General features: G+C 35.9%; 1 protein-coding gene across 2 annotated transcripts in view; it reads left to right on the top strand.

Moving 5' to 3' along the window:
• Positions 1-22,442, top strand: part of FGF10 (fibroblast growth factor 10) — an 89,765-nt gene that overhangs the window by 46,126 nt on the left and 21,197 nt on the right. Inside the window, exon 2 of one of the 2 annotated variants that reach the window (XM_065905461.1) lies at positions 21,217-21,438. The exons of the other annotated variant lie outside the window; for it this stretch is intronic. Within the exon in view, the coding sequence (XP_065761533.1) occupies positions 21,217-21,395 (179 nt within the window). The 3' untranslated portion in view covers positions 21,396-21,438. Of the gene's footprint in view, positions 1-21,216; positions 21,439-22,442 lie in introns of those variants that run through there. 2 annotated transcript variants of the gene reach the window in all.

The following is a 22,442-nucleotide window of genomic DNA, read 5'->3' as shown; positions in this document are numbered from 1 at the left end:
GAACATCTGAAAATTCACAGTTCACGTCTTGCTGAAGCCTGGCTTGGAGAATTTTGAACAGCATAGTTAGTGTCAAACTATTGTGAAGTACATATCCCGTGTTAAATGCTCGCTATGATCTGAATGTGTCCCTTCAAAATTCATATGTTGAAACCCTAAGCCCCTAAGGTGATGGATGGCATTAGCAGGCAGGCCTATGGGAGGTGGTTGGGTCATCAGGGTGATATCTTCATAAATGTGATTAGTGCTCTTATAAAAGAATCATAAGTAATTCCCTAGCTTATGTTAGGACATGAGAAGTTTGTAACCTGGAAGGAGGGCCGTCATCCAACCACACTAGCATCACCTTGATCTCAGATTTCCAGCTGCCAATACTGGGAGCAACAAATTTCTTGTTTATATGCCATCCAGGCTGTACTGTTTTGTTAGCAGCCTGACCAGAGTAAGACAGTGTCCTTTTTTCTGTCTCTGAATCTGCTTTCACTGTGGCAGAATTATTCCAATAGTACATTTTATTAACATTAGTTTTGTTTTATACTCACAGAATATTTCAACCTACCATCATCAGTGATTTCATATAAGAAAATTGCATTTTTAATAGCTAACTGCTGACCCACCTTTGGAATAGTTCACACATTTTCTTAAAGAAATGTTGCAAGACTATCTGTGCCTTACTAACCACTTCATCCATGGTACAGCTACAAGGCAGGTAGAATTCTTGAGATCTTCTGTTAACTATCCTCAGATTTGTAAAATATTTTACTTTGACAGGTTCTATATACATTTTCTACCAAAATCTGACAGTCTTAAGAAAAAATGACATACTGCAGAGTGGTTGTATGGAAGACTGCTATATTTACCTTCTACTTTAAATAAAAATATCATACAGCCCTAACATAAATAAAATCATATTACTCAGGCACTAAAAATAATTGTTTCTATGTAATAAAGATGGAAGGAAGGAAATTACTTTTCCGTGGGAAAAACAAAAGCCTCGAGTCAGAGCCATTGAGTCCCACCCATCAGTACAGTGGAATCCTACTATAAAGACATCAGCTGAATTTAATTATCAGTCATCAAGTAAGAGCACTTAGTGCTGCAGCTAGAATTTTGCTCTGTGCTAAGACTATAAAAGTAAACCACAGTCCCTAAGCAAGTACCGTATATTCATGTAGCCATAAAAGCATGGGTGAAGTCGCTCAGTCCTGTCCGACTCTTTGCAACTCCATTGACTCTAGCCTACCAGGCTCCTCCATCCATGGGATTTTCCAGGCTAGAATACTGGAGTGGGTTGCCATTTCCTTCTCCAGGGAATCTTCCCAATCCAGGGATTGAACCCAGGTCTCCTGCACTGCAGGCAGATGCTTTTACAGTTTGAGTCACCAATAAGGTGTTAAATATAGATACACACACACACACACACACACACACACACACACACACACATACACAAAGGAGCTATTCTCAGCCAGAGAAGGAAGATTTGCCACGGGTAAATCAACATATGCCGTGGGCAAATCATCACCCAAATCGAGACATTTCTTTGGGTTTTTGAAGGATACATGAGGATTTGCCAAACATGAAAAGGAATGGTTGTTCACAGCAGCCTAAGATGTATGAAAACTGCTAGTTCCTCAGTATTGCTTGAGTGTTAGATGAGAGGCAGGGAGAGCCATGTATGTAGAAGTCACCATGTCATTAAGGGATGCTCATGATAGTGACCTCCACCAGAACGTACTTCCAGGAGTGCATCACTTGATCACAGAAGTAATTCAAAATGATCACTTAGTGACATGAAGGAGAGATCCAAGTTGAGGCAGAAGTAGAATGAGGGTTCCAGGGAGGACACTGTTACCAATAGTCTGAACTAAAGATACTATACCACAGGCCTAACTTCAGCCAGAAACAGAAGGGAAGGGTTCATCCATTCATTCATTTATGTTTTCTACAAATACTTATTGAGTACTTAGTATGTGCTAGGCTCTCTTCTGAGCTTTGAGTACACAGAAGCAAACAGACTCAATTGTTCCTGTTCTATGAAGCTTACACTGCATAGAAGAAAAAATTTTTTTCAAAAGTATATCAACAAACTTAAAAATAATGCTATGATATTAAATTGTATTTTAAAAAATAGAATGAAGTTCTGTGCTAGAACTGCACTATGCAACACAGTAGCTGCTAGCCACACGTAGCTATCTTAATTTAGATTAATTAATGAAAATTGTATTATTCAGTTTCTGAATATCAGTAGCCCCACGTTAAGTGCTAACTTATATTAATATGTTTGACAGTATAGATTATCAAATGTTTCTGTCACTGCAGAAAGTTCAGGATGGGACTACCTTAAGGCAGTTTCTTTATATAAAAGATTTGTACAGAAACTTGAGTGTCGGGATCAAGTCAGTCATGTTAAAATCAGGGGAAATAAAGCTCAGGCAGAGGATGCAAGTGCAACAGTCCTGGAGAATTAAACCAATATTTTCAAGAAAGAGAGCCAGTAGGACTGGAGGATGGTGTGTGAAGGAGAGAGTGGTGGGAGAAGTTTAAAAAGTAGACTGTGGTTCCCAAGGACCATACTAGGAAGTCTGACAACTATTCTAACTTAGGAGGAAGCCAATGAAGGAATTAATATACATTATGACATGATGGGATTTATGGTTATTTTAATCACTTTATTTTGGGGACAAGAGATAGTTGGAGGGAACTGGAAGCATTATGTTGATGGAAAAAAATGTTAGTGCCTTGGATTGCACTAACAACAGAACTGTGGAGAAGTAGTAGGATCCAGACACAATTTGGAGGAAGAACAAACAAATCTTTGTGCTTGACAGTAAATGGGGGTGGAAGGTGAAGAGATGGGAGAGAGTGATTGGTATTGCTTTGTACTGAGATGAAGAAATCTGGGGGCAAGGAACAGCTTTGGGTGAAAAAATTGTTTGTTTAATTTTGGAGATGTTAAGATCACTATTAAAATTTAAGAGCAGCTGGCAAGTAGTTAGAGGTTTATGAGCTTAGGAAAGAAGTCAGCACTGGAGAAGTATGTCTGGGCATCATCATCACATGTATGGAACTTAAAGTCATGAAGCTGAGAGATCCCCAAGGAGATGGCATAGAATACCTGGCTGGGTCTGAGTCCAAAGTCAACCGAGTTATCTCCATATTCAACAAAGCAAGGGGAGACGCTACAAGAATGACTTAGAGAGTGCCAAAAAGATAGAAGGAAAATCCAGGAGTGAATTATTGGAAGACAAGTGTGAAATTGTTTCTAGAAGTGTGGAAGAACAATTATTTCAAATGCAAATAAGGGGTGAGCCTAGAAGAGACCACTGGGATTTAGCAGCATGGAATCTGTTGGTACCTGATGAAAGCATGTCAAGTAGAAATCCAGTTTTACTGAGCTGAGAAAGAGAATGAAAAGTGGAAAAATGGGTATATAGAGACAGATTGTTTTGCTGAGAAGGAAAAAAAATGGAAAGAAATTGGAGAAAAGCTTGAAGTCAAAGGACTATTTGAAGATTAGACATTCCCAAACACACTATAGACAATGGTCCTGTACTGAGGCAGAAATTGATGATGGTAATGGTCATTCACTTTATTTACCATGGATAGAAGTTCAATCATAATGCAAAATTTTAATGTATTAATATTCTTATAAACAGAAGGCTTCCCTGATGGCTAAGCAGTAAAGAATCTGCCAGCAATGCAGGAGACCTGTGTTCACTCCCTGGGTCAGGAAGATCCCCTGGAGAAGGAAATGGCAACCCACTCCAGTATTCTTGCTTGGAGAATCCCATGGACAGAGGAGCCTGGCGGGCTACAGTCCATGGGGTTGCAAAACAGTTGGGCATGACTTAGTGACTAAACAACAGCAAAAAAAAAAAAAAAAAAAAAAAATCTGGTTGAAATCTTATGTTCTCAGACAATATAATCTTAATTCATTTTAACTTTGCTTATTTTCTCCAAAATATCTTCAAACAAATTTTCTCATTTTATTATTAATGATTTTTCAATAATCAAATAATATATTGTAATTCACAACCTTTTATCATTTGCAGACTATGTTTAAGGGTAATATATTTTTAGACTCCCACATGAAATCTTATAAATACCTAATGATGGAAAACTAGTAGGTATGCTTTAAAATAAATTTTTACCACTACAAAATACCCACAAGTATTTGAAAAATAGTGTATATCCATTAGATATGAGGCTTTTTCAAGTTATAGATAAAGTGTAATGTGATCATTGACCATAAAAACTGAAATCCTTTAGGCACACAGATTGGAGAGAAGTCAGGACTTCCCAGGTGGCTTAGTGGTAAAGAATCTGCCTGCTAACACAGGAGATGTGGGTTCTATCCCTGGGTGAAGATCCCCTGGAGAAGGAAACAACTCACTCCAGTATTCTTGCCTGGAAAATCCCATGGACAGAGGAGCCTGATGGGCTACAGTCCATGGGGTTGCAAAAGATTTAGACACGACTTAGCAACTAAACAGACAAAACTATATACAGTATGAAAAGAAGTCAATAATTATATATACTGCTGTAGCCTGAATCAGGGAAATTGCTAGAAGTATGTGAGTGCTTTTATCCAAATTCAAAAAGTTATTTTTCAAATGAAATCCTTTGAAAATCCAAAAACTTCCTTTCTTTTACTGACCCCTAGAAACCACTGACCCAGCACATACCATAAAATCAGAACAATGCTGAAACTTACTGTTATTATTAGCAAATGTTTCAAAGAAAAGCTTAGAGGAAAACTTGTAATCTCTCAATCCTAGGTATTGAAAATACAAAGTATTTGTCCCTAGAAGCAGAAGTCAGTCAGGGATGGGAGTCACTTAAAAAAAAAGAAAAGAAAACCTATATAACTCTAATTTTGTTAAAAAGAAAAAAAAAATGAACTTTTACCCAATTGTCACTCAACTTAAACCTGTCATTTTTACTGTGTTTTAAATTTAAGAAAAAAAAACCATTCATGTAATATTTTTTAAAATTTCCAATCATATATCCTGTAGCTTTATAGCAAATCTAGTGTGAAGTACAATTGTTCCAAATGCTGTTCTGTTAATGGTTTGCCTTAAATTGGACATGTTGTCATATCTGCCTGAATTTATCACCATGCAGGGATGAAGTTTGGTTAAGCCTCAAAGCTGGACTATGACAATGGAATGTACTGACGTACTTTAGGCTAAGAAAGCTGCTTGCCTGAGCCTCAGAACTTTCCTGTGTTTTCAGGCTCACTTCTCTCATTGTTCTCTTTGGCTGTCCCTTTGGTCTCTGTCCAGATTTCTGACATCCACCTGAGCTTGTCCTATGTGTCCCTGTGTCTGGATTTGTATCTTTCCACCTCTGATTCCTCGATCATAGCCTTGCCTTGACTTGTCTGCACAGAGCAGCAATTTTACTCTTAGAAAATAAAAAGTGATGTCATTAAGTTTGCAGACATCATTGAACTCCTCTAAGAAGAAACATTCCCTAACCTAAAATCCTTGAAATATCTCAAAGTATATAATTGATATTTGAAAAAGATGTAGATGAACTTTAACCTGTGTGAGGTGGTAAAGACTTTCATAATATTTTCATTTCCTTTACCATAGGGATCCTTTGCCTCCCTCCTTCCGCCTGTGTTTTGCAAGAATATTTGACCTAAAGCTGGCAGTCAGTAAATACTCTGAAAAATGGATTCTGTTTTTCCCATAAACCATTCCATAAGCTTCCTAATCCAAAATCCTCATTCTCTTGAACTCCTAGTGAAGTTTTTGCTTGTGCAATTTACCTGGCATCCTATATGTTACTTCCTGATAACTCAGCAGGTAAAGAATCTGCCTGCAATGCGGGAAACCTGGGTTGATCCCTGGGTTGGGAAGATCCCCTGGAGAAGGGAAAGGCTACCCACTCCAGTATTCTGGCCTGGAGAATTCCATGGGCTCTATAGTCCATGGAATCACAAAGAGTTGGACATGACTGAGTGACTTTTAATATACATAACAGATGGACATCTATATCTAATATTTATGAACTGTTCACAAACTCTTTTGCCTTTTGCCAGAATGTGCCTAATACAGTGTTCAGTGAATTAGAGTGGTGAATTAAAAGGTCTATATGTTAGAATTGACTTCCAGTTCTTTGTATCCTGTAGTAAATAATACCTATGTGTTACTTCACAGGTGGTCATTGATTTGTCTGTGATGCTTATGAGTGTAAATTTTGGGTCTAAAATAATATAACTTTATAGAGGAGACAATTAAAGAATAACAAATGGTAATATCATCTGAAGGTATAAGTTCACTAACTTTGAAATAGAAAGAAATTCACAAATATAAAGGTGTAATAGGATTATTAAGGAATACATCAGTTCAGTCACACAGTCATTCTGAGCCTTTGCTACCCAGTGGCCTGCAGCACTCCAGCCTTCCCTGTCCATCACCAACTCCTCAGCTTGCTGAAACTCATGTCCATTGAGTCAGTGATGCCATCCAACCATCTCATCCTCTGTCATCCCCTTCTGCTGCCTTCAATCTTCGACCTAGCATCAGGGTCTTTTCTAGTGAGTCAGCACTTGCCATCAGGCAGCAAAAGTATTGGAACTTCAGCTTCAGTATCAGTCCTTCCAATGGATATTAGGACTGATCTCCTTTAGGATGGACTGGCTTGATATTCCTGCAGTCCAAGGGACTCTCAAGAGTCTTTTCCAACATCACAGTTCAAAAGCATCAATTCATCCTGAAATTCAGCCTGAAAGCTCAGCTTTCTTCATGGTCCAACTCTCACATCCATGCACGACTACTAGAAAGCCCATGTCTTTGACTATATGAACCTTTGTCAGAAAATTAATGCCTCTGCTTTGAATATGCTGTCTAGGTTGGTCATAGTTTTTCTTCCAAGAGCAAACGTCTTTTAATTTCATGGCTACAGTCACCACCTGCAGTGATTTTGGAACCCAAGAAAATTAAATCTGTCACTGTTTCCATTGTGTCCCTATCTGTTTGCCATGAAGTGATGGGATTGAATGCCACAATCTTCATTTTTTGAAGGTTGAGTTTTAAGCCAGCTTTTTCACTCTCCTCTTTTACCTTCATCAAGAGACTCTTTAGTTCCTCTTTGCTTTCTGCCATAAGGGTGGTGTCATCTGCATATCTGAGGTTATTGGTATTTCTCCCAGCAGTCTTGATTCCAGCTTGTGCTTCATCCAGCCTGGCATTTCACATGATATACTCTGCATGTAAGCTAAATAAGCAGGGTGACAATATACAGCCTTGATGTACTCCTTTCCCAATTTGAAACCAGTCCTTGTTTCATGTCTGGTTTTAACTGTTGCTTCTTGATCTGCATACAGTTTTCTCAGGAGGCAGGTAAGGTGGTCTAATATTTCCATCTCTTTCAGAAGTTTTCACAGTGTGTTGTGATCCACACAGTCAAAGGCTTTAGCACAGTCAATGAAGCAGAAGTAGATGTTTTTCTGGAATTTTCTTGCTTTTTTGATAATCCAACGGATGTTGACAATTTGATTTCTGGTTCCTCTTCTTTTCTAAATCCAGCTTGAACATCTGGAAGTTCTTGGTTCAGGTACTGTTGAAGCCTAGCTTGGAGAATTTGGTGCATTATTTTGCTAGTGTGTGAGATGAATGCAATTGGGCGGTAGTTTGAACATTCTTTGGCATTGCCTTTCTTTGGGACTGGAATGAAAACTGACCTTTTCCAGTCCTGTAGCCACTGCTGAGTTTTCCAAATTTGCTGGCATTCTGGGAGTAGCACTTTCACAGTATCATCTTTTAGTATTTGAAATAGCTCAGCTGAAATTCTATCACCTCCACTAGCTTTGTTTGTAAAGAATCCACCTTCAATGTGGGAGACCTGTGTTTATTTCTTGGGTTGGGAAGATCCCCTGGAGAAGAGAACAGCTACCTTCTCCAGAAGGTCTGGAGAATCCCATGGACTATACAGTCCATGGGATCACAAAGAGTCAGACAGGACTGAGCAACTTTCACTTTCAAGAAACACATACCTAGTTTTTAAAATCTATGTTAGACCATGCTGCCTTCCCAGATCTGCCTTTGTCATCACCAAATGGTAGTTTTGCAAAACCTACTGAATCAGTTTCCCTGGTGGCTCAGTTGGTAAATAATCTGCCTGCAATGCAGAAGACCTGGCCTGATCCCTAGGTTGGGAAGATCCCCTGGAAAAGAGAATGTCTACCCACTCCAGTATTCCTGCCTGGAGAATCCCATGGACAGAGGACCTGGTGGGCTACAGTCCATGGGGTTGCAAAGAGTGGGATACAACTGAGTGGCTAACACTTTCACTTTCACCAGATCAGTTAGAATATTGAAATAAGAATATCCATTATTTGTTGAACACTTTGCATACATTAAATAACTTATTCTCTTCTGTATGCCCTGTGAAGTAGGGTTGTTTAATATCACCCAAAATAATAAAAAGCAGACATTTTAATTTCTGATTTTAATTTCTGTGTTCAATCCCCATCCCATGATTTCCCCCCAGTCACTACAGGTCATATTCATACTTGTTTCTATTCTTCTTTTTGGGTCCTATAATGGCAGGACAATCAGCTCCAACTGTCAGGGCCAACTATGGGACTTGATCCTCTGCAGATCTCAGAGGATCTGAGATCTTCTCTCTATCCACACAGTGCTCATCCACATGGTTCCTGTAACTAGTCCTCCATGATATAGACTGTACTGAGCAATACTAGCAGTTCCCTCATTGATTTAGGTCTTCTAATAATGATATGAAATCTCTTCCAAGATTATTCTCTTATAGTAGGGTTGGTCTGTAATGTGGACATCATAGAACTTTCATTGTTTTGTCCAAAATCTTGAGTTTTAAAATAATTCACTTAGTTATAAACTCTGCTAAATGTTGTGTTATTGTCTTCTAATGATGAGTGGGTGTGGGAATAGCTCAGACAATCTATAATTCATATACCTACCTGGATATGTAAAATAATGAACTATATTGTTGATCTTTCACTTATTTGGTAAATCAGATCCATAACCTAATGAAGTAGAATTGAGTGACACAGTTGTTGTTTTTTAATTCTTGCCTCTTTCTGAGAATTCCTTAAAAGCTAAATCCAAACAATTTTAATCTAGCCTAATGTTACATATGTTAAATTTCCCAGAACACATGTTCAATGAATCTGTATAATATAAATAGAAAAAGTATTGATACTTTCCATTATAAAACATTACATAGTAGTTATGATATTAATAAGGGCTTCCCTGGTAGCTCAGTGGTAAAGAGTCCACCTGCCAATGCAGAAGAAATAGGTTTGATACCTGGGTCAGGAAGATCCCTGGAGTGGAAATGGCAACCCACTCCAGTATTCTTGCTGGGAAATCCCATGGACCTAGGAGCCTGGCAATCCATGGGGTTGCAAAAGAGTCAGACACAACTTAGCAACTGAACAACAGCAAAAACAATCATATTAATAAACATCTATTGCCATTTATTTCATCTAGAACTTAGGTACAAACTTTTGCCCTGGAACCTTACAGATCATACAGAACTCAGAGATGCTGAAAAATAAGAGCAAAGGAAGAATTGTTTAGAATAAATTTTTCTCATGTTAGATGGACAATATATTTCAGATCATCATATAAACCCATTTGGATGATTCTCACATTAACTTCTAGGATTTATATACAGAAGTACATTGTCTTCTTCCTGGGCTGATTCTGCCTTTGACTTCCAAATCTTCTTTTCCCTTTTCAGTAAGGGAGAATACTACATTTGTTTAGTATTCTAATTCTGTTTTCTTTTCTGTACTTTTGAACTTACTCAAGATGGTAGATCCTAAATCCTAGAAATAGGACAGCTATTCCATTGAAGCCTAAATGAATTTCATGTTTATGATACTCTCCAGTCACAAAGTAAATGTTATAGGCTAGCAGTCAATATGTTAGTATTGTTAGAAATAATGAAAAGAAAAACTGTCACATTGATAAAAGTTAACACCTATAGCCAGGGTGATAAAGAAACTGTGTCCTGGGGTTAACACTCCTTGTCTTAATGCCTGTATATGATATGTTCTTAAACTTTCCAAATTTTATTGTTTCATAATATTTTGATATTAGGTGAATGGGGCATGTTTTTTAAAAGATTAAAGGAGATTACCAACCTAAAAGATGAGCACTGTGTGGATAGAGAGTAGATCTCAAAGGGTAATAACTCTTACTCAAGTTTATAACCCTCAGGTAATCCTTGATGAAATTGGAAAAGAAACAAATCTAAGGTATGTCTTTCCTGTTCTTTGAATCACTCTCTTGTCACCTTCCAATTCTATGTTCATGTATACTTCTGCTTTTTCCTGCCACCTACTATTTTGGTCTCAAACTGCTACCGTCATTTTTAAGATATCCTTCTCATCTTTATTGCCACTCTTCCTTAATTGTATGAAGTGGTCAAAGTGAAAGTTGTTCAGTGGTGTCCGACTGTTTGTGACCCCATAGACTATACAGTCCGTGGAATTCTCCAGGCCAGAATACTGGAGTGGGTAGCCTTTCCCTTCTCCAGGGGATTTTCCCAACCCAGGGGTTGAACCCAAGTCTCCTGCATTGCAGGTGGATTCTTTACCAGCTGAGCCACAAGGAATGTGTGTGAAGTGGAAAATTTTGTGGTTACTTTGATGAGATCAGCAATTGGTGAACTGGGGCAAAGGTCTCACTACAGTCTAAAACTTACTCCCAGTTTCCCATGAAATCTGATTTCTTAACCATTTTCTGTCCTATCAACCACATAGTGGAGAAAGACATGTAAAGTTAAGGGAAATGAAAAAGTTTTACCTTATTTTAAAGAGTGTGTAAGAAAGGAGACCTGAGTCTTCAGAGGCAAAGATAGGTGTTGATAGGAGAGTAAAAAGAATAGAAGAGATGGCTTAGGTGGAATCTTTTGTTCAAAATAATAAGTAGTGTGTAAGAGGGGGAGAATGCAGTCACAGTGAGAAAGTGGGATGCTGAAGAGCAAAGAGCAGAAAACAGGAACAAGGTACCAAAGATAGGGGTCAAATGACCAGAGGAGGCCTTTCAGATAAGAGGCCACCTCAATGAATTTCAAAGTGTAAAAGGAAGAAATAAGTGGAATTTCTCAGCATGGGTCTAATAAGTTACAGTTTCACATATAGAGTGTTGATAGTAGATTATCACTGCATTTTAGATCATTTGCAAATATACAACAGGGAAAAGTCTCTTTCTAGAGCATAGCATGAGCCATTCATATAAAAAAGAGATACTTTTCCTAATAGAATGCCTTATACTAAACTTTCATTTTGTGTTTGTTTTTCTCTTTTACCCAACCTCACATTTATTTAATATATTTTAAGGACAGAATGATTTGTACATTTAAGTTAAACACTACTCAAATTATGTGTGACATATTGAAGGGTGGGCCAATCTACATTTACTTGTATTACTAAATTCTAAAATGATTTATCTATTCTGATCATCACTTTGCAACATGTAGACTCTTAGATGTACAGGCTTCAAATAAAAATAATTAATTTTTTTAACATTCTATGTGCTTGGATTTTAATCTCAGTTTTGAGACTTTAGATATTTTGGAAATTTTCAAAAATACCCTATTTAAATCATATTTATTGTTTTCTTGGGTCACTTTTTGAAAGAAAAAATAGTAAACAGAAAGAGGCTTTTTAAAGTTAAATATACTTGGTCCTAAAAAACAGGAAATTAGATTCATTAATTTGTCTTTACATGAACATCTATCCAAATTCTAACTGATGTTTTTAACATGCTTTATTATTAAGTAGCTGGTTAGATAATCTCAACCTAAATATAGCTTTCCTTTCTACATTAATTCTCTATGTTATCTTCTTGCATTCTTCACTGAAGAACAACAAAATGTCTCTATTATTTGTCTTTGATACTTGAAACACAACACATAAATTACAAGTGGCTAATGAAAATTAATAAAGTGCTCTAACTCAGCTGTTGGGGCATTTCTGATAAATAAAGTTATGGATAAACTTTACATTGTAATTCAAAGCTAGAGAGAGGTTTTGTTGCAATTTAGCCTCTTCATAACAAATGTTTCTTTGAACTTGTGATGTAGTGAGGTAAAGCGAAGGGGAAGCTCTGCTGATCTTTTAAACATGTCAAAGTCTTAGGAAGCTAAGCATACTGGACAGAAGCTTTTGTCAACCTGTATGGTTCTGTGTCCTGTCTTCCTATGAAGATCCGTTATCTCCTCTAAAGGCAGACAGGAGCTCCTGTCACTGCAGGAACTCTACAAGGTCTGCACGGAACTTCATAATTTCTGTTTCTTTTAGCTTCCCTCTACTTTATTAAGTCATCTTTTCTGAAAATTGATTTTATGCTTGGGAAAAAAAAGTTTTAAATACTGGTTGTAGAAAATACAGATTGTAAAGAAAAATAAAAATCACCAATAAGGCCATCACTCAGAAATAATCAGTTATTTTAGATTATCTTCCTCCTTTCTAATGTATAACTATATGTTATATGTCAAATTGCCATTTTTATACAACTGTGATGATACAGTACCATATTTTACATTGTTAGCAATTCTTCAAATCAGTAAGTAATGGTATCTCTAACATTTTTCTGACATTTTCTATGATTGCCAGTGGAAATAAAACACATCCTTTTAAGTCAGAAGAATGACTTAATGAAACTTTTAGTTGGACATTTAGATTGTTTTCAGTTTTCAGTATTATATAATAATTTCAATGTATATTTAACACATAAATCTGGTTTTGGTGACTGTAGCCATTATTTCAGCATAGATTTCTAAAACTAAAATTATTTGGTTAAAGGCAAAGGTTGAAGGTTATTCTAGCAAGTTGCTTGTTTTAAAAATGTTACAGTTTACATGCATGGCAACCCACTCCAGTATTCTTGCCTGGAGAATCCCCATGGACAGAGGAGCCTGGCGGGCTACGGTCCGTGGGGTCTCAGAGTCGGACACCACTGAATGACTACACACACACACACACACACACACACACACAGAGGCCTATCAGCAGTTTCACCAAATCCACATCAATGCTGGCTATCATCATACTTTTTTCATCTTAGCTAATTTGATAAGCAAAGTATTTTATCTTGTTTTAATTTGGATTTATTTCACTAATTGTTGTTGTTTAGCCCTTAAATTGTGTTTGATTCTTTTGCGACCCCATGGACTATAGCCAACCAGGCTCCTCTGTCCATGGGATTTTCCAGGCAAGAATACTGGACTGGGTTGCCATTCCCTTCTCCAGGGGATCTTTCCAACCCAGGGATTGAACCCACATTTCCTGCATTGCAGGTGGCTTCTTTCCCACTGAACCTCCTGGGAAGCCCACTGCCTAAAACCTCTATTTTTCTTCAAATTGTATTTTTATGTCATTTGCTCAATTTCTGTTGTTTTAGTTTATTATTTTTTCACCAATTTTTGTGAGTGCTTAAAAGACTTAGGTTAGTTCCCTTGTCAAATCTGTGGTAAAAAATGTTCTATTTTTAAAAACCTTTCCTTTTAATATGTATTTTGATGTAGAGTATCATTAATTTTTAATATTTAAATCCAGAACTTTCACTTTGAGAGTTTGTCCATGTGTTTTATGTTTCTTATAACCTGAGATTAGACTAGTTTCCTATAATTTTACTTCTAATTATATTATGATCTTGTTTTTCATAGGTAATATTTCATTAATTTGGAGTTTATTATTGATTTAAGATAAAGATCAATTCACTCCTCTTTTTGCCCAAGTCAGTAATTACCAAATTGGTAATTATCTAATTATCCATTAGAAATGTAATGAGTCCATTTCTAATTTATATACTATCTTAATTGCAAACTACATTTGATATACTGTTATTTTTCTTTATACTGTGTCATTTCAAATTATTTATGAAGAAATATAAAGGATTTAAAAATGTCACAAAGAATAAGTAAAATGAAGCAAAGGAAAAAAAATGAAATCATAGATAGAGTCAAGAATCAGTTCAATTCATTTGCTAAGTTGTATCTGACTCTTTGCGAACGCATGGACTGCAGCACGCCAGGCCTCCCTGTCCATCACCAACTCCCAGAGTTTACCCAAACTCATCTCCATTGAGTCAGTGATGCCATCCAGCCATCTCATCCTCTATGGTCCCCTTCTCCTCCCATCTCCAGTCTTTCCCAGCAGCAGGGTCTTTTCCAATGAGTCAGTTCTTCGCATCAGGTGGCCAAAGTATTGGAGTTTCAGCTTCAACATCAGTCCTTCCAATGAACACTCAGGACTGATCTCCTTTAGGAGTCAAGAATGAGTTAACAAATTTTCTGCCTTCAGATGTTATACCTATGCAAAGAATAGACCATAAATATTGCCCCTTAGGTTTTCAAATTAGTGAGGCAAGTTTAGTGTGTTATGGAATTCAGAATTCACAGATATTAAAAAACTAATTATGTTAAATATCACAAATTTTTTTAAAATAACAAATTATCTTCCCATTGAAACCAATGAGAGTAGTACTGTGTACAATGCCAAAATACATTTTTACTATATCTTTATAACAAACAGAACAATACTAACAAAGAAATGTGTTGTAGTAACTTGCTATTTTCAAGCCAATGGCTTTTGTTTAATTCAAGTATAGTTTTAAAAATGTTTCTAAGAATATACTCCTTATCCCTCATAATTATTGATACACTTACACAAGCTTTTGACAGATACTGAGTAGCCATAATTCAAGAGCATTCAGCCTCAGGGAGGCCACTAGTGAATCCAGCAAGTTGAGGGCAGAACAAGAATTAACAATTTGAAGAGTTAGGAGAACTGACATCTTCTTGAGCTAATAGAAGAGTGTTAAAAGGGTCATGCCAAGTTTCTGAACGGAAGTCCATGTCTCCTCTTCTTAGAGGAAATTTTTATACATACAGTAATTAGTGTCTGAGCCATTTATTCCATCCATCAATTTCATTGTACTACTTATATTTTGAAAATTATTATAACTATAAACTGCATTTCATTTGAGAATAAAATTTTCTCTTCAAAATTATATATTTAAAGGTAAATTTTGGCTATTTTTAATTATTTGTTTTTCCTAATGAAGTATAGGACCACTTTGCTAAATTAAAACATTGAAATTGTGGTTAAATTGTATAAAATTTAAAAACATAATAAATGAAAAACTGAAATGTTTACAATATTTCTATCTTTAATATTCTTCTTTCTTTTATACCTCTCAAAATTTTGTTTTCTCTTATAGCTTCTGTATATGTCTCTTATGATTATTTCTTGTTTTTTATTTCTTATGAGTTTACAGAGGGATTATTATTTTCATTTTCTTTTCGAATGCTGGTGGAAATAGTTAAAAACTATTAATTTAAAATATTTTATAATGATCCAAATTAAAGAACTATGAAGATTTTCAGTAGGTTTTGTTGTTTAACTTAGCTAATCCTATCATTCAAAGGTAGTGATGATGTTGCTTACTCTTTTCAGTACACATCCTTCTAATCTTTGTTTAATTTTGCTGTGTTGCATTGACCTCTACTTCTTAGTTAATGGTAAATACTAGTTTGGTCGACAGGTTTAGTTTCAGTTCAGTTCAGTGGCTCAGTCGTGTCTGACTCTTTGCAACCCCATGAACCGCAGCATGCCAGGCCTCCCTGTACATCACCAACTCCCAGAGTTTACCCAAACCCATGTCCATTGAGTTGGTGATGCCATCCAACCATCTCATCCTCTGTCACCCCCTTCTCCTCTGCCCTCAATCTTTCCCAATATCAGAGTCTTTTCAAATGAGTCAGTTCTTCGCATCAGGTGGCCAAAGTATTGGAGTTTCAGCTTCAACATCAGTCCTTCCAGTGAACACCCAGGACTGATCTCCTTTAGGATGGACTGGTTGAATCTCCTTGCAGTCCAAGGGACTCACAAGAGTGTTGTCCAACATCACAACTCAAGAGCATCAATTCTTCGGCACTAACTTTCTTTATAGTCCAACTCTCATATCCATACATGACTACTGGAAAAACCACAACCTTGACTAGACAGACATTTGTTGGCAATGTAATGTCTCTGCTTTTTAATATGTTGTCTAGACTGGTCATAACTTTTCTTCCAAGGAGCAGTCATCTTTTAATTTTATGGCTGCAGTCACCATCTGCAGTGATTTTGGAGCCCCCAAAAAATAAAGTCTGCTACTGTTTCCACTGTTTCCCCATCTATTTGCCATGAAGTGATGGGACCAGATGCCATGCTCTTTGTTTCCTGAATGTTGAGCTTTAAGCCAACATTTTCACTCTCCTCTTTCATTTTCATCAAGAGAGTTCTTTAGTTCTTCTTCACTTCTGCCATAAGCATGGTGTTATCTGCATATCTGAGGTTAGTGATATTTCTCCAATTTAAGTCTGAATTTGGCAATAAGGAATTCATGATCTGAGCCACAGTCAACTCCCGGTCTTGTTTTTGCTGACTCTGTAGGCCTTCTCCATCTTTGGCTGCAAAGAATATAATCAATCTGATTTTGGTATTGACCATCTGGTGATGTCCATGTGTAGAGTCTTCTCTTATGTTGCTGGAAGAGGGTGTTTGCTATGACCAGTGCATTCTCTTGGCAAAACTCTATTAACCTTTGCCCTGCTTCATTCTGTACTCCAAGGCCAAATTTGCCTGTTACTCCAGGCAGGTTTAGTTTACCTAATAGCAAACTTTATTTGAATTGCTAAATAACTCTCACTTGATCATAATGGCACCTTCCTATACTATCTTATTAAAATCAGCTAATTAGTAGTTTATTTATGATTCAATGGTAGCTTTCTTTGTGTTATCTTTATCATATTTCAACATCAGAGATTTTTTTTGCAAAATAAATTTGTATTAATAATACAAAATTGGTTAACATGTTTTAGAATATTTAATAACTTTCACAAGTATAACCATCAGATCCTAGAGTCATTTTAGGATTGGAGAAATTGTTTTACAGTAGTAATGGTAGTATTTTATTAAAAATAGACCCTTTCCTCAGTTTGAATCAGGTGATGAATAATATAGGTCCTAAGAATATTTGAGGGTCATTTTTAGTGTTGAAGTCATTCATCACTACTAAAATTCATTATATTCTGACACAATATTCAACAGTGTAAACAGTTATATGAATTCTTAAGATGGGTATGAATAAGTAATATAGAATATTCTATAGTATAGAATATTTATAGAAAATTTATAAATTTTTTAAAAATTTATTTAAAAATTATAGAATTTTTTCCATTTTCACAATATGTGCTCTTCCAATATGTAGAGTAAATAGGGAGGAAAACAATAAATTAAAGCTAAACATACAGGAAAAGTATAAACATATAACTTAACTGCAATGTAAGTTTGTATAGAGGGTTTGTTTCGTGTGGTTAGCTTCTGTTACATAATGAATTAAAATAGTGACCTAAAATAGAACTTCATTGATTTGTATTAATGATGTTCAAGATGTAGATCACTGAATAAATTTAGCATGCCAAAAGTTGTATTTAGCCTGTAGCTTAGGAATCATAAAATCTGGATATTTCTTCCCAGTAAAATTCCCAAGAAGACCTTTGTTTAAATTTTATTTTGACAAAGTATCCTTAATAAAAAAAAGAGAGCTTTTATTATGTGCCAAGATATATACTAAGGAGAATACTAGTTATGAACAGAATTGGAGATGCAGCCAAATGGAGGCTTTACAATTATTAACATTTTTAACACTTCTTGATCCAAAAAGAAATCTGGAAACTCTTCCAGTGGGACAGCACTTACTTAAAGAGAAAATAGAATAGGTCATTTCCTCTCATCATTAAGATGCATGAGTATCTCTGGTGAATGACCATTGTTGTGAATAATTCTTATCATGCTGTGATCTGCATATTCCCACCTATAGGTATAAAGTTCTTATAACTTATGGTAAGAAAAATACAAGCTATTTCAATCTTTAACTTATCCCTTTGCTATCTATTATTCTTCATGTTGAAGTGAAATTCTGAGTCTGGAACTATGTGGGAAAGATTAAATTAAGCCAAATACAGTATTATATTATTAAAAATCTTCTACTGTTAACAGGGGGGAATGTTGAAGTACAATGTTTCAAGTGAGGAAAGTTCCTCTTTGCTATTGTGATTCTTCTCACAGTCAATTATTTACCCTCAGCATTTATGACCAATTTCCACTGAGCTTTCTCTGCTTTGTTTAAGACCTTTTCTTTATTTTCTAATCAACTAAGCAATACTAGGCATTAGCACTCCTGTTTGCCCGGCATTGCCACCTCAGATGGTAGCTACCCTGCAGAGCACCTTTGTCTTCTAAAGCTACTGGAAAGAATTTCAGCTGGATTGAAAAAAAATCTGCATTGGAATTTCAGTTGTGCTAACCATCAGTTGTGTAAAGCCAGATAATTCATTTAACTATTATGTCATTCTGTGTAATCCAAATTATTAACATTCTTTAATATGGCCTCTAATAACATGTCTATTGATAAGCACATTTCTGAATTCAGTTCTTTTTGTATGAAATGACCACATTCCCCTTTGTAGTTGGGGTGAGGCAGTGACAGGCATTCCTTTTTAATGAATTGGAAGAAAACTTCTGTTCTTGCTGGGTTTCAAGAAATTTTTATAGAGGTGGCCTAGGAATATTCCAAACACTCTTGAAGAAAGGCCAGTGGAAGCAGTATCTTTCAAATGGATTCTCACTCTAGAATGCAAGGATAACAAGTTAAAATGGGCAAAGATGGAAAGACTGAGGTTATAGACATAACAATAAGGCATTTATGTCTTTATTCAGAAAAATGATTTAGAGCATCACAAAGTTTTGAGCAACTGAGGTTTACTGAAAGCAAAATTCTGGTTAAAAAAACAAACAAACAAAAACCTTGAAGTAACATTTACTATTATTGAAAGGAAATAGTGACTTTTTATTAGTTAGCTTTAATGGAATTTACCATCTGCTTTGGGCTGCATTCCCTAGTTGAAAGAGCAAGAGAGATGAGAATCACCTTTTGTACCAACTGATCATTAGTTTCTGAAAAAAAGTGAGACCCAGAGGAATTATTGTAAGAGAAGGAAAGCTCTGATGGAATGGGAAACCAGAGCTGAAACACAGATGAGTGTCAGGCTGTGCCTTCCCTCCTCCTGCCAGCTCCTCCCTCTTCCAACAATAACACGCCCCACACATAGAACACAAACATAGAGATAGTGGAATTCAACACACATCTTTTATTATTCAAACTGGCAGCCTCAGCATTATCTCCTTCCTTTGCTCAAGAGTAAAGAGGCAGCTGTTGACAATATGGAAATCAAATCACACAGAGGGAGTCTGTTAGTTAACATTTTGAAAACCAATAAAATGCAACATCACTTAGTGCTTAAGAGCCTGCATATTTGATGTCATATAAGAGTTTGCACCTTAATGCTAAGCTATTTCAATTTTAGCTTCCTCATGTGTATAATAGATATATAATGGAGCCTTCAATGTTTATAACCAAGTGTTCTAAATGTAGGATCCAGTACAAGGGGAAACCCTATAAGTTGGAGCTATGAGTTTTAATTTTATCATAGTTACATATTCACTTTCTTTCTTCCTCTCTATGAAATGAACTTTTGGACAAAACACCATTGTTGTCTCTCTTATTCAGGTTTATACTCTTAGAACCTAGCACTATGCTTTGAACATTAGTTTTTTGCTGCTAAAGTTAGACCACTCTGCTTTCTCGAAAGAAATCCCACTATGCAAGAATTTAGTTCATCTGACCATATGTACTCATTGTTCCATCAATACAGCTTACTTCTGTAATAAATTACACAAATATGGTGACTATTTTCTGTCTAGACTGACTTTAATGTGTGTTTTCACATAATTATAGAATTGAAAATCCTGACTTAAGTTCCACTAGTTCTAGCTTTTTTTTAATAGGCCTATCTGCTAATTAACCTAAATACAATAAAATATTAGAAGGGAGACTATGTAAACCCAAATGCATATAATATCTTATTAAGACTTAGAAACTTTTTAGAGATGGCCAGATCAAGAGCAGCGTGGCTTTGCCACATGAGATCTTTCAGTCTGGTGGACTGATTTCATCCTTTTTTCTTATCTTCCTGCCCTTCTCTTTCTTCCTCCTTTCCCTTGTCCTCTTTCTCTTCTAACTAACTAGAAACATACTTCCTTCCTTACTTCAACCAAGTATGTGCCAAAGAACACTAATCAGTTAAACTCTTGCTACTATTCAGTTAAACTACCTTGTGTAGTTCTAGGACTGGCAGCATTGAAATCACCAGGGAGTCTGTAATGCAGAAATTGGCACCCAAGCCTCAGGTGATTTACATAAAGCTTGAACTGCTCTTTCTTTAGCCTATCTTGTGGGTAGCCTAGGGAAGATATGGTTTCACCCACTAGAGGGCAGTAAGACATGCACACCACTAGGCATGCATGTATTTCCCCAAGTATGATTAAAAATTTAACTACCTGCAGTTGCCAAAGGGGTAGTATCCCTAGTTCCTTTAAAGGAAAAACAACCAAGTCAAACCAGGTTACATAGAGAAGTTCCAACATGTGAGATCAATGAAATAAGCAGTTCCATGACACTAGCATAGTATAAAATCAGGTGCCAAGTCCGAAATTGTAATGTTGGCTCTCTTTCCTAGATTATAGAACTGTAAAGCTGGAAAAGGCTTTGATAATCACCTCTGGGGCAACCTCTTTACTTTGCAGATGAGGAAGGATACTCCAAGAGGTTAACTGCTTCTTTCAAATTCATACAGCTCGCAATTTGCCAAGCCAAATCTGGAACTACTACCAACAGACTCCCTACCAAGAGTAAAACAAGGTTTTAACAAGATGCAAAACATATCTCTGTAGTATTCCGTGGTAAAATGAAATTCATACTTGTACTTTACACAGATGATGGGTTTAATATTGCTGCTGTTTTCTTTAGAGGGAGGGGATAGCAGTGGAGGCACTTGTCCTTTTTTCTTCTTCAGTTATTTATATTCAGTTGTACTACCATCAGAAAGCAGCATAGATGTCTCCAGCTCCAGTTCTATAAGTGTCCACCACTCACTAAGTACTGAGTAACTATAATATTCATGGCACAGTTTCACATTCCTTTTAGTGTGATGCTAGCATGATTTCTACTCTTGGTGGTCTTTAGTTATGTATGTTATTATAGCTTAGCTGGTAACTGTTTTTAATTCTCAATCCCATATGTTTTTTTGCATGCAAAATAGGATCAACATTTATGTCAGACCCAAAGATACAGAAGGTGATGAAAACTGAGCTGGTGGATCCTCATTCATCTAATAAGCTGGAAAGACTTTACAGAAAGAGGAACCCTAATTGCACATACAACACCCTCAGTACTACTTGCTCACATGTCTTCAAAGTGACCTTTAAAAGAATGCTTTAAATGCCATAGCTTTTTTATAAAACATTGAGCCAAACATGGAAATTGCATGAGAAGAATTTCTGAATCTCCAATTAAAGGCACAAAGAGCCACATTTTCAATTACCTCTTCCTTTTTTCTTTCTCTAACTTGTCGATGCAATTGTTTAATAAAAACCAACATCACATTAAAATAATTAGGCATAAGCAGTTGAATGTTGATGGATATAATACAGGCAGTTTCTTAGACAGAGGTTAAGTTTTTGAGCAAAGTTCCAGGATAGAAGACGTGGTGAGGCAAAGTTTCAATGAAGTGACTCTAGCAATAAAAGTGCTCCAAAAATAGCATACATTTTTTAAGGAATGTCCAATCTTATTCAATTTCAGCCTTGTCAAAGAAATTCAAATCTAGCTCCCAAATAAATGTTTAAGAGTCCTGATTTAGTCATCTCTTCTCTTACTTTTAGCAACAATATATAAATGATGTCATAATCAACTGTTATAACTTTGTCATAATTGTTTATAATGAGAGTTACCCGCAAGCTCACTTAAATTATCCAGAATATGACTCCAAAACATAGCTGCTAAGATTGGAGCAGATTGAAGTAAATGACTTAAGTAGGTTTTGTTCTTCCTATTTTAAACTGAAAAGGAAATAATCTTAGCAAAAGAATGATGTCTGATCAAGTGAGCTAGTATCCATAATCTGTAATTTAAACAACTTAAACTGTAATATTGATTTTCCTAAGGGATAGACAAATTATATACTATTTGTATAGGATATGTATTTTCTCTACCATTAGTAGTTTTTATACTACTAAATATATACTATATATAGTAGTAGTTTTATACTACTAAATAAAATCAGTACCATTTATTAGACTATATTTTAGTATTCATATTAAAATATATATGCAATTATTTTAGGAGGTTAATATTACCATTTACATTTACTTTACCTACTTTATCTGAGAATATCCTTTTTCACATTATAATAAAATAATAGCCTTCAATTATTGCCAGTAATATTAGTGGCATACTCATGTTTATATCTCAAATATGCTTTTAATT

Source organism: Muntiacus reevesi, chromosome 14 (assembly GCF_963930625.1).
Source record: "Muntiacus reevesi chromosome 14, mMunRee1.1, whole genome shotgun sequence".
Taxonomy (NCBI): Eukaryota; Metazoa; Chordata; class Mammalia; order Artiodactyla; family Cervidae; genus Muntiacus; species Muntiacus reevesi.
This window is presented reverse-complemented; position numbering and strand designations above follow the sequence as displayed.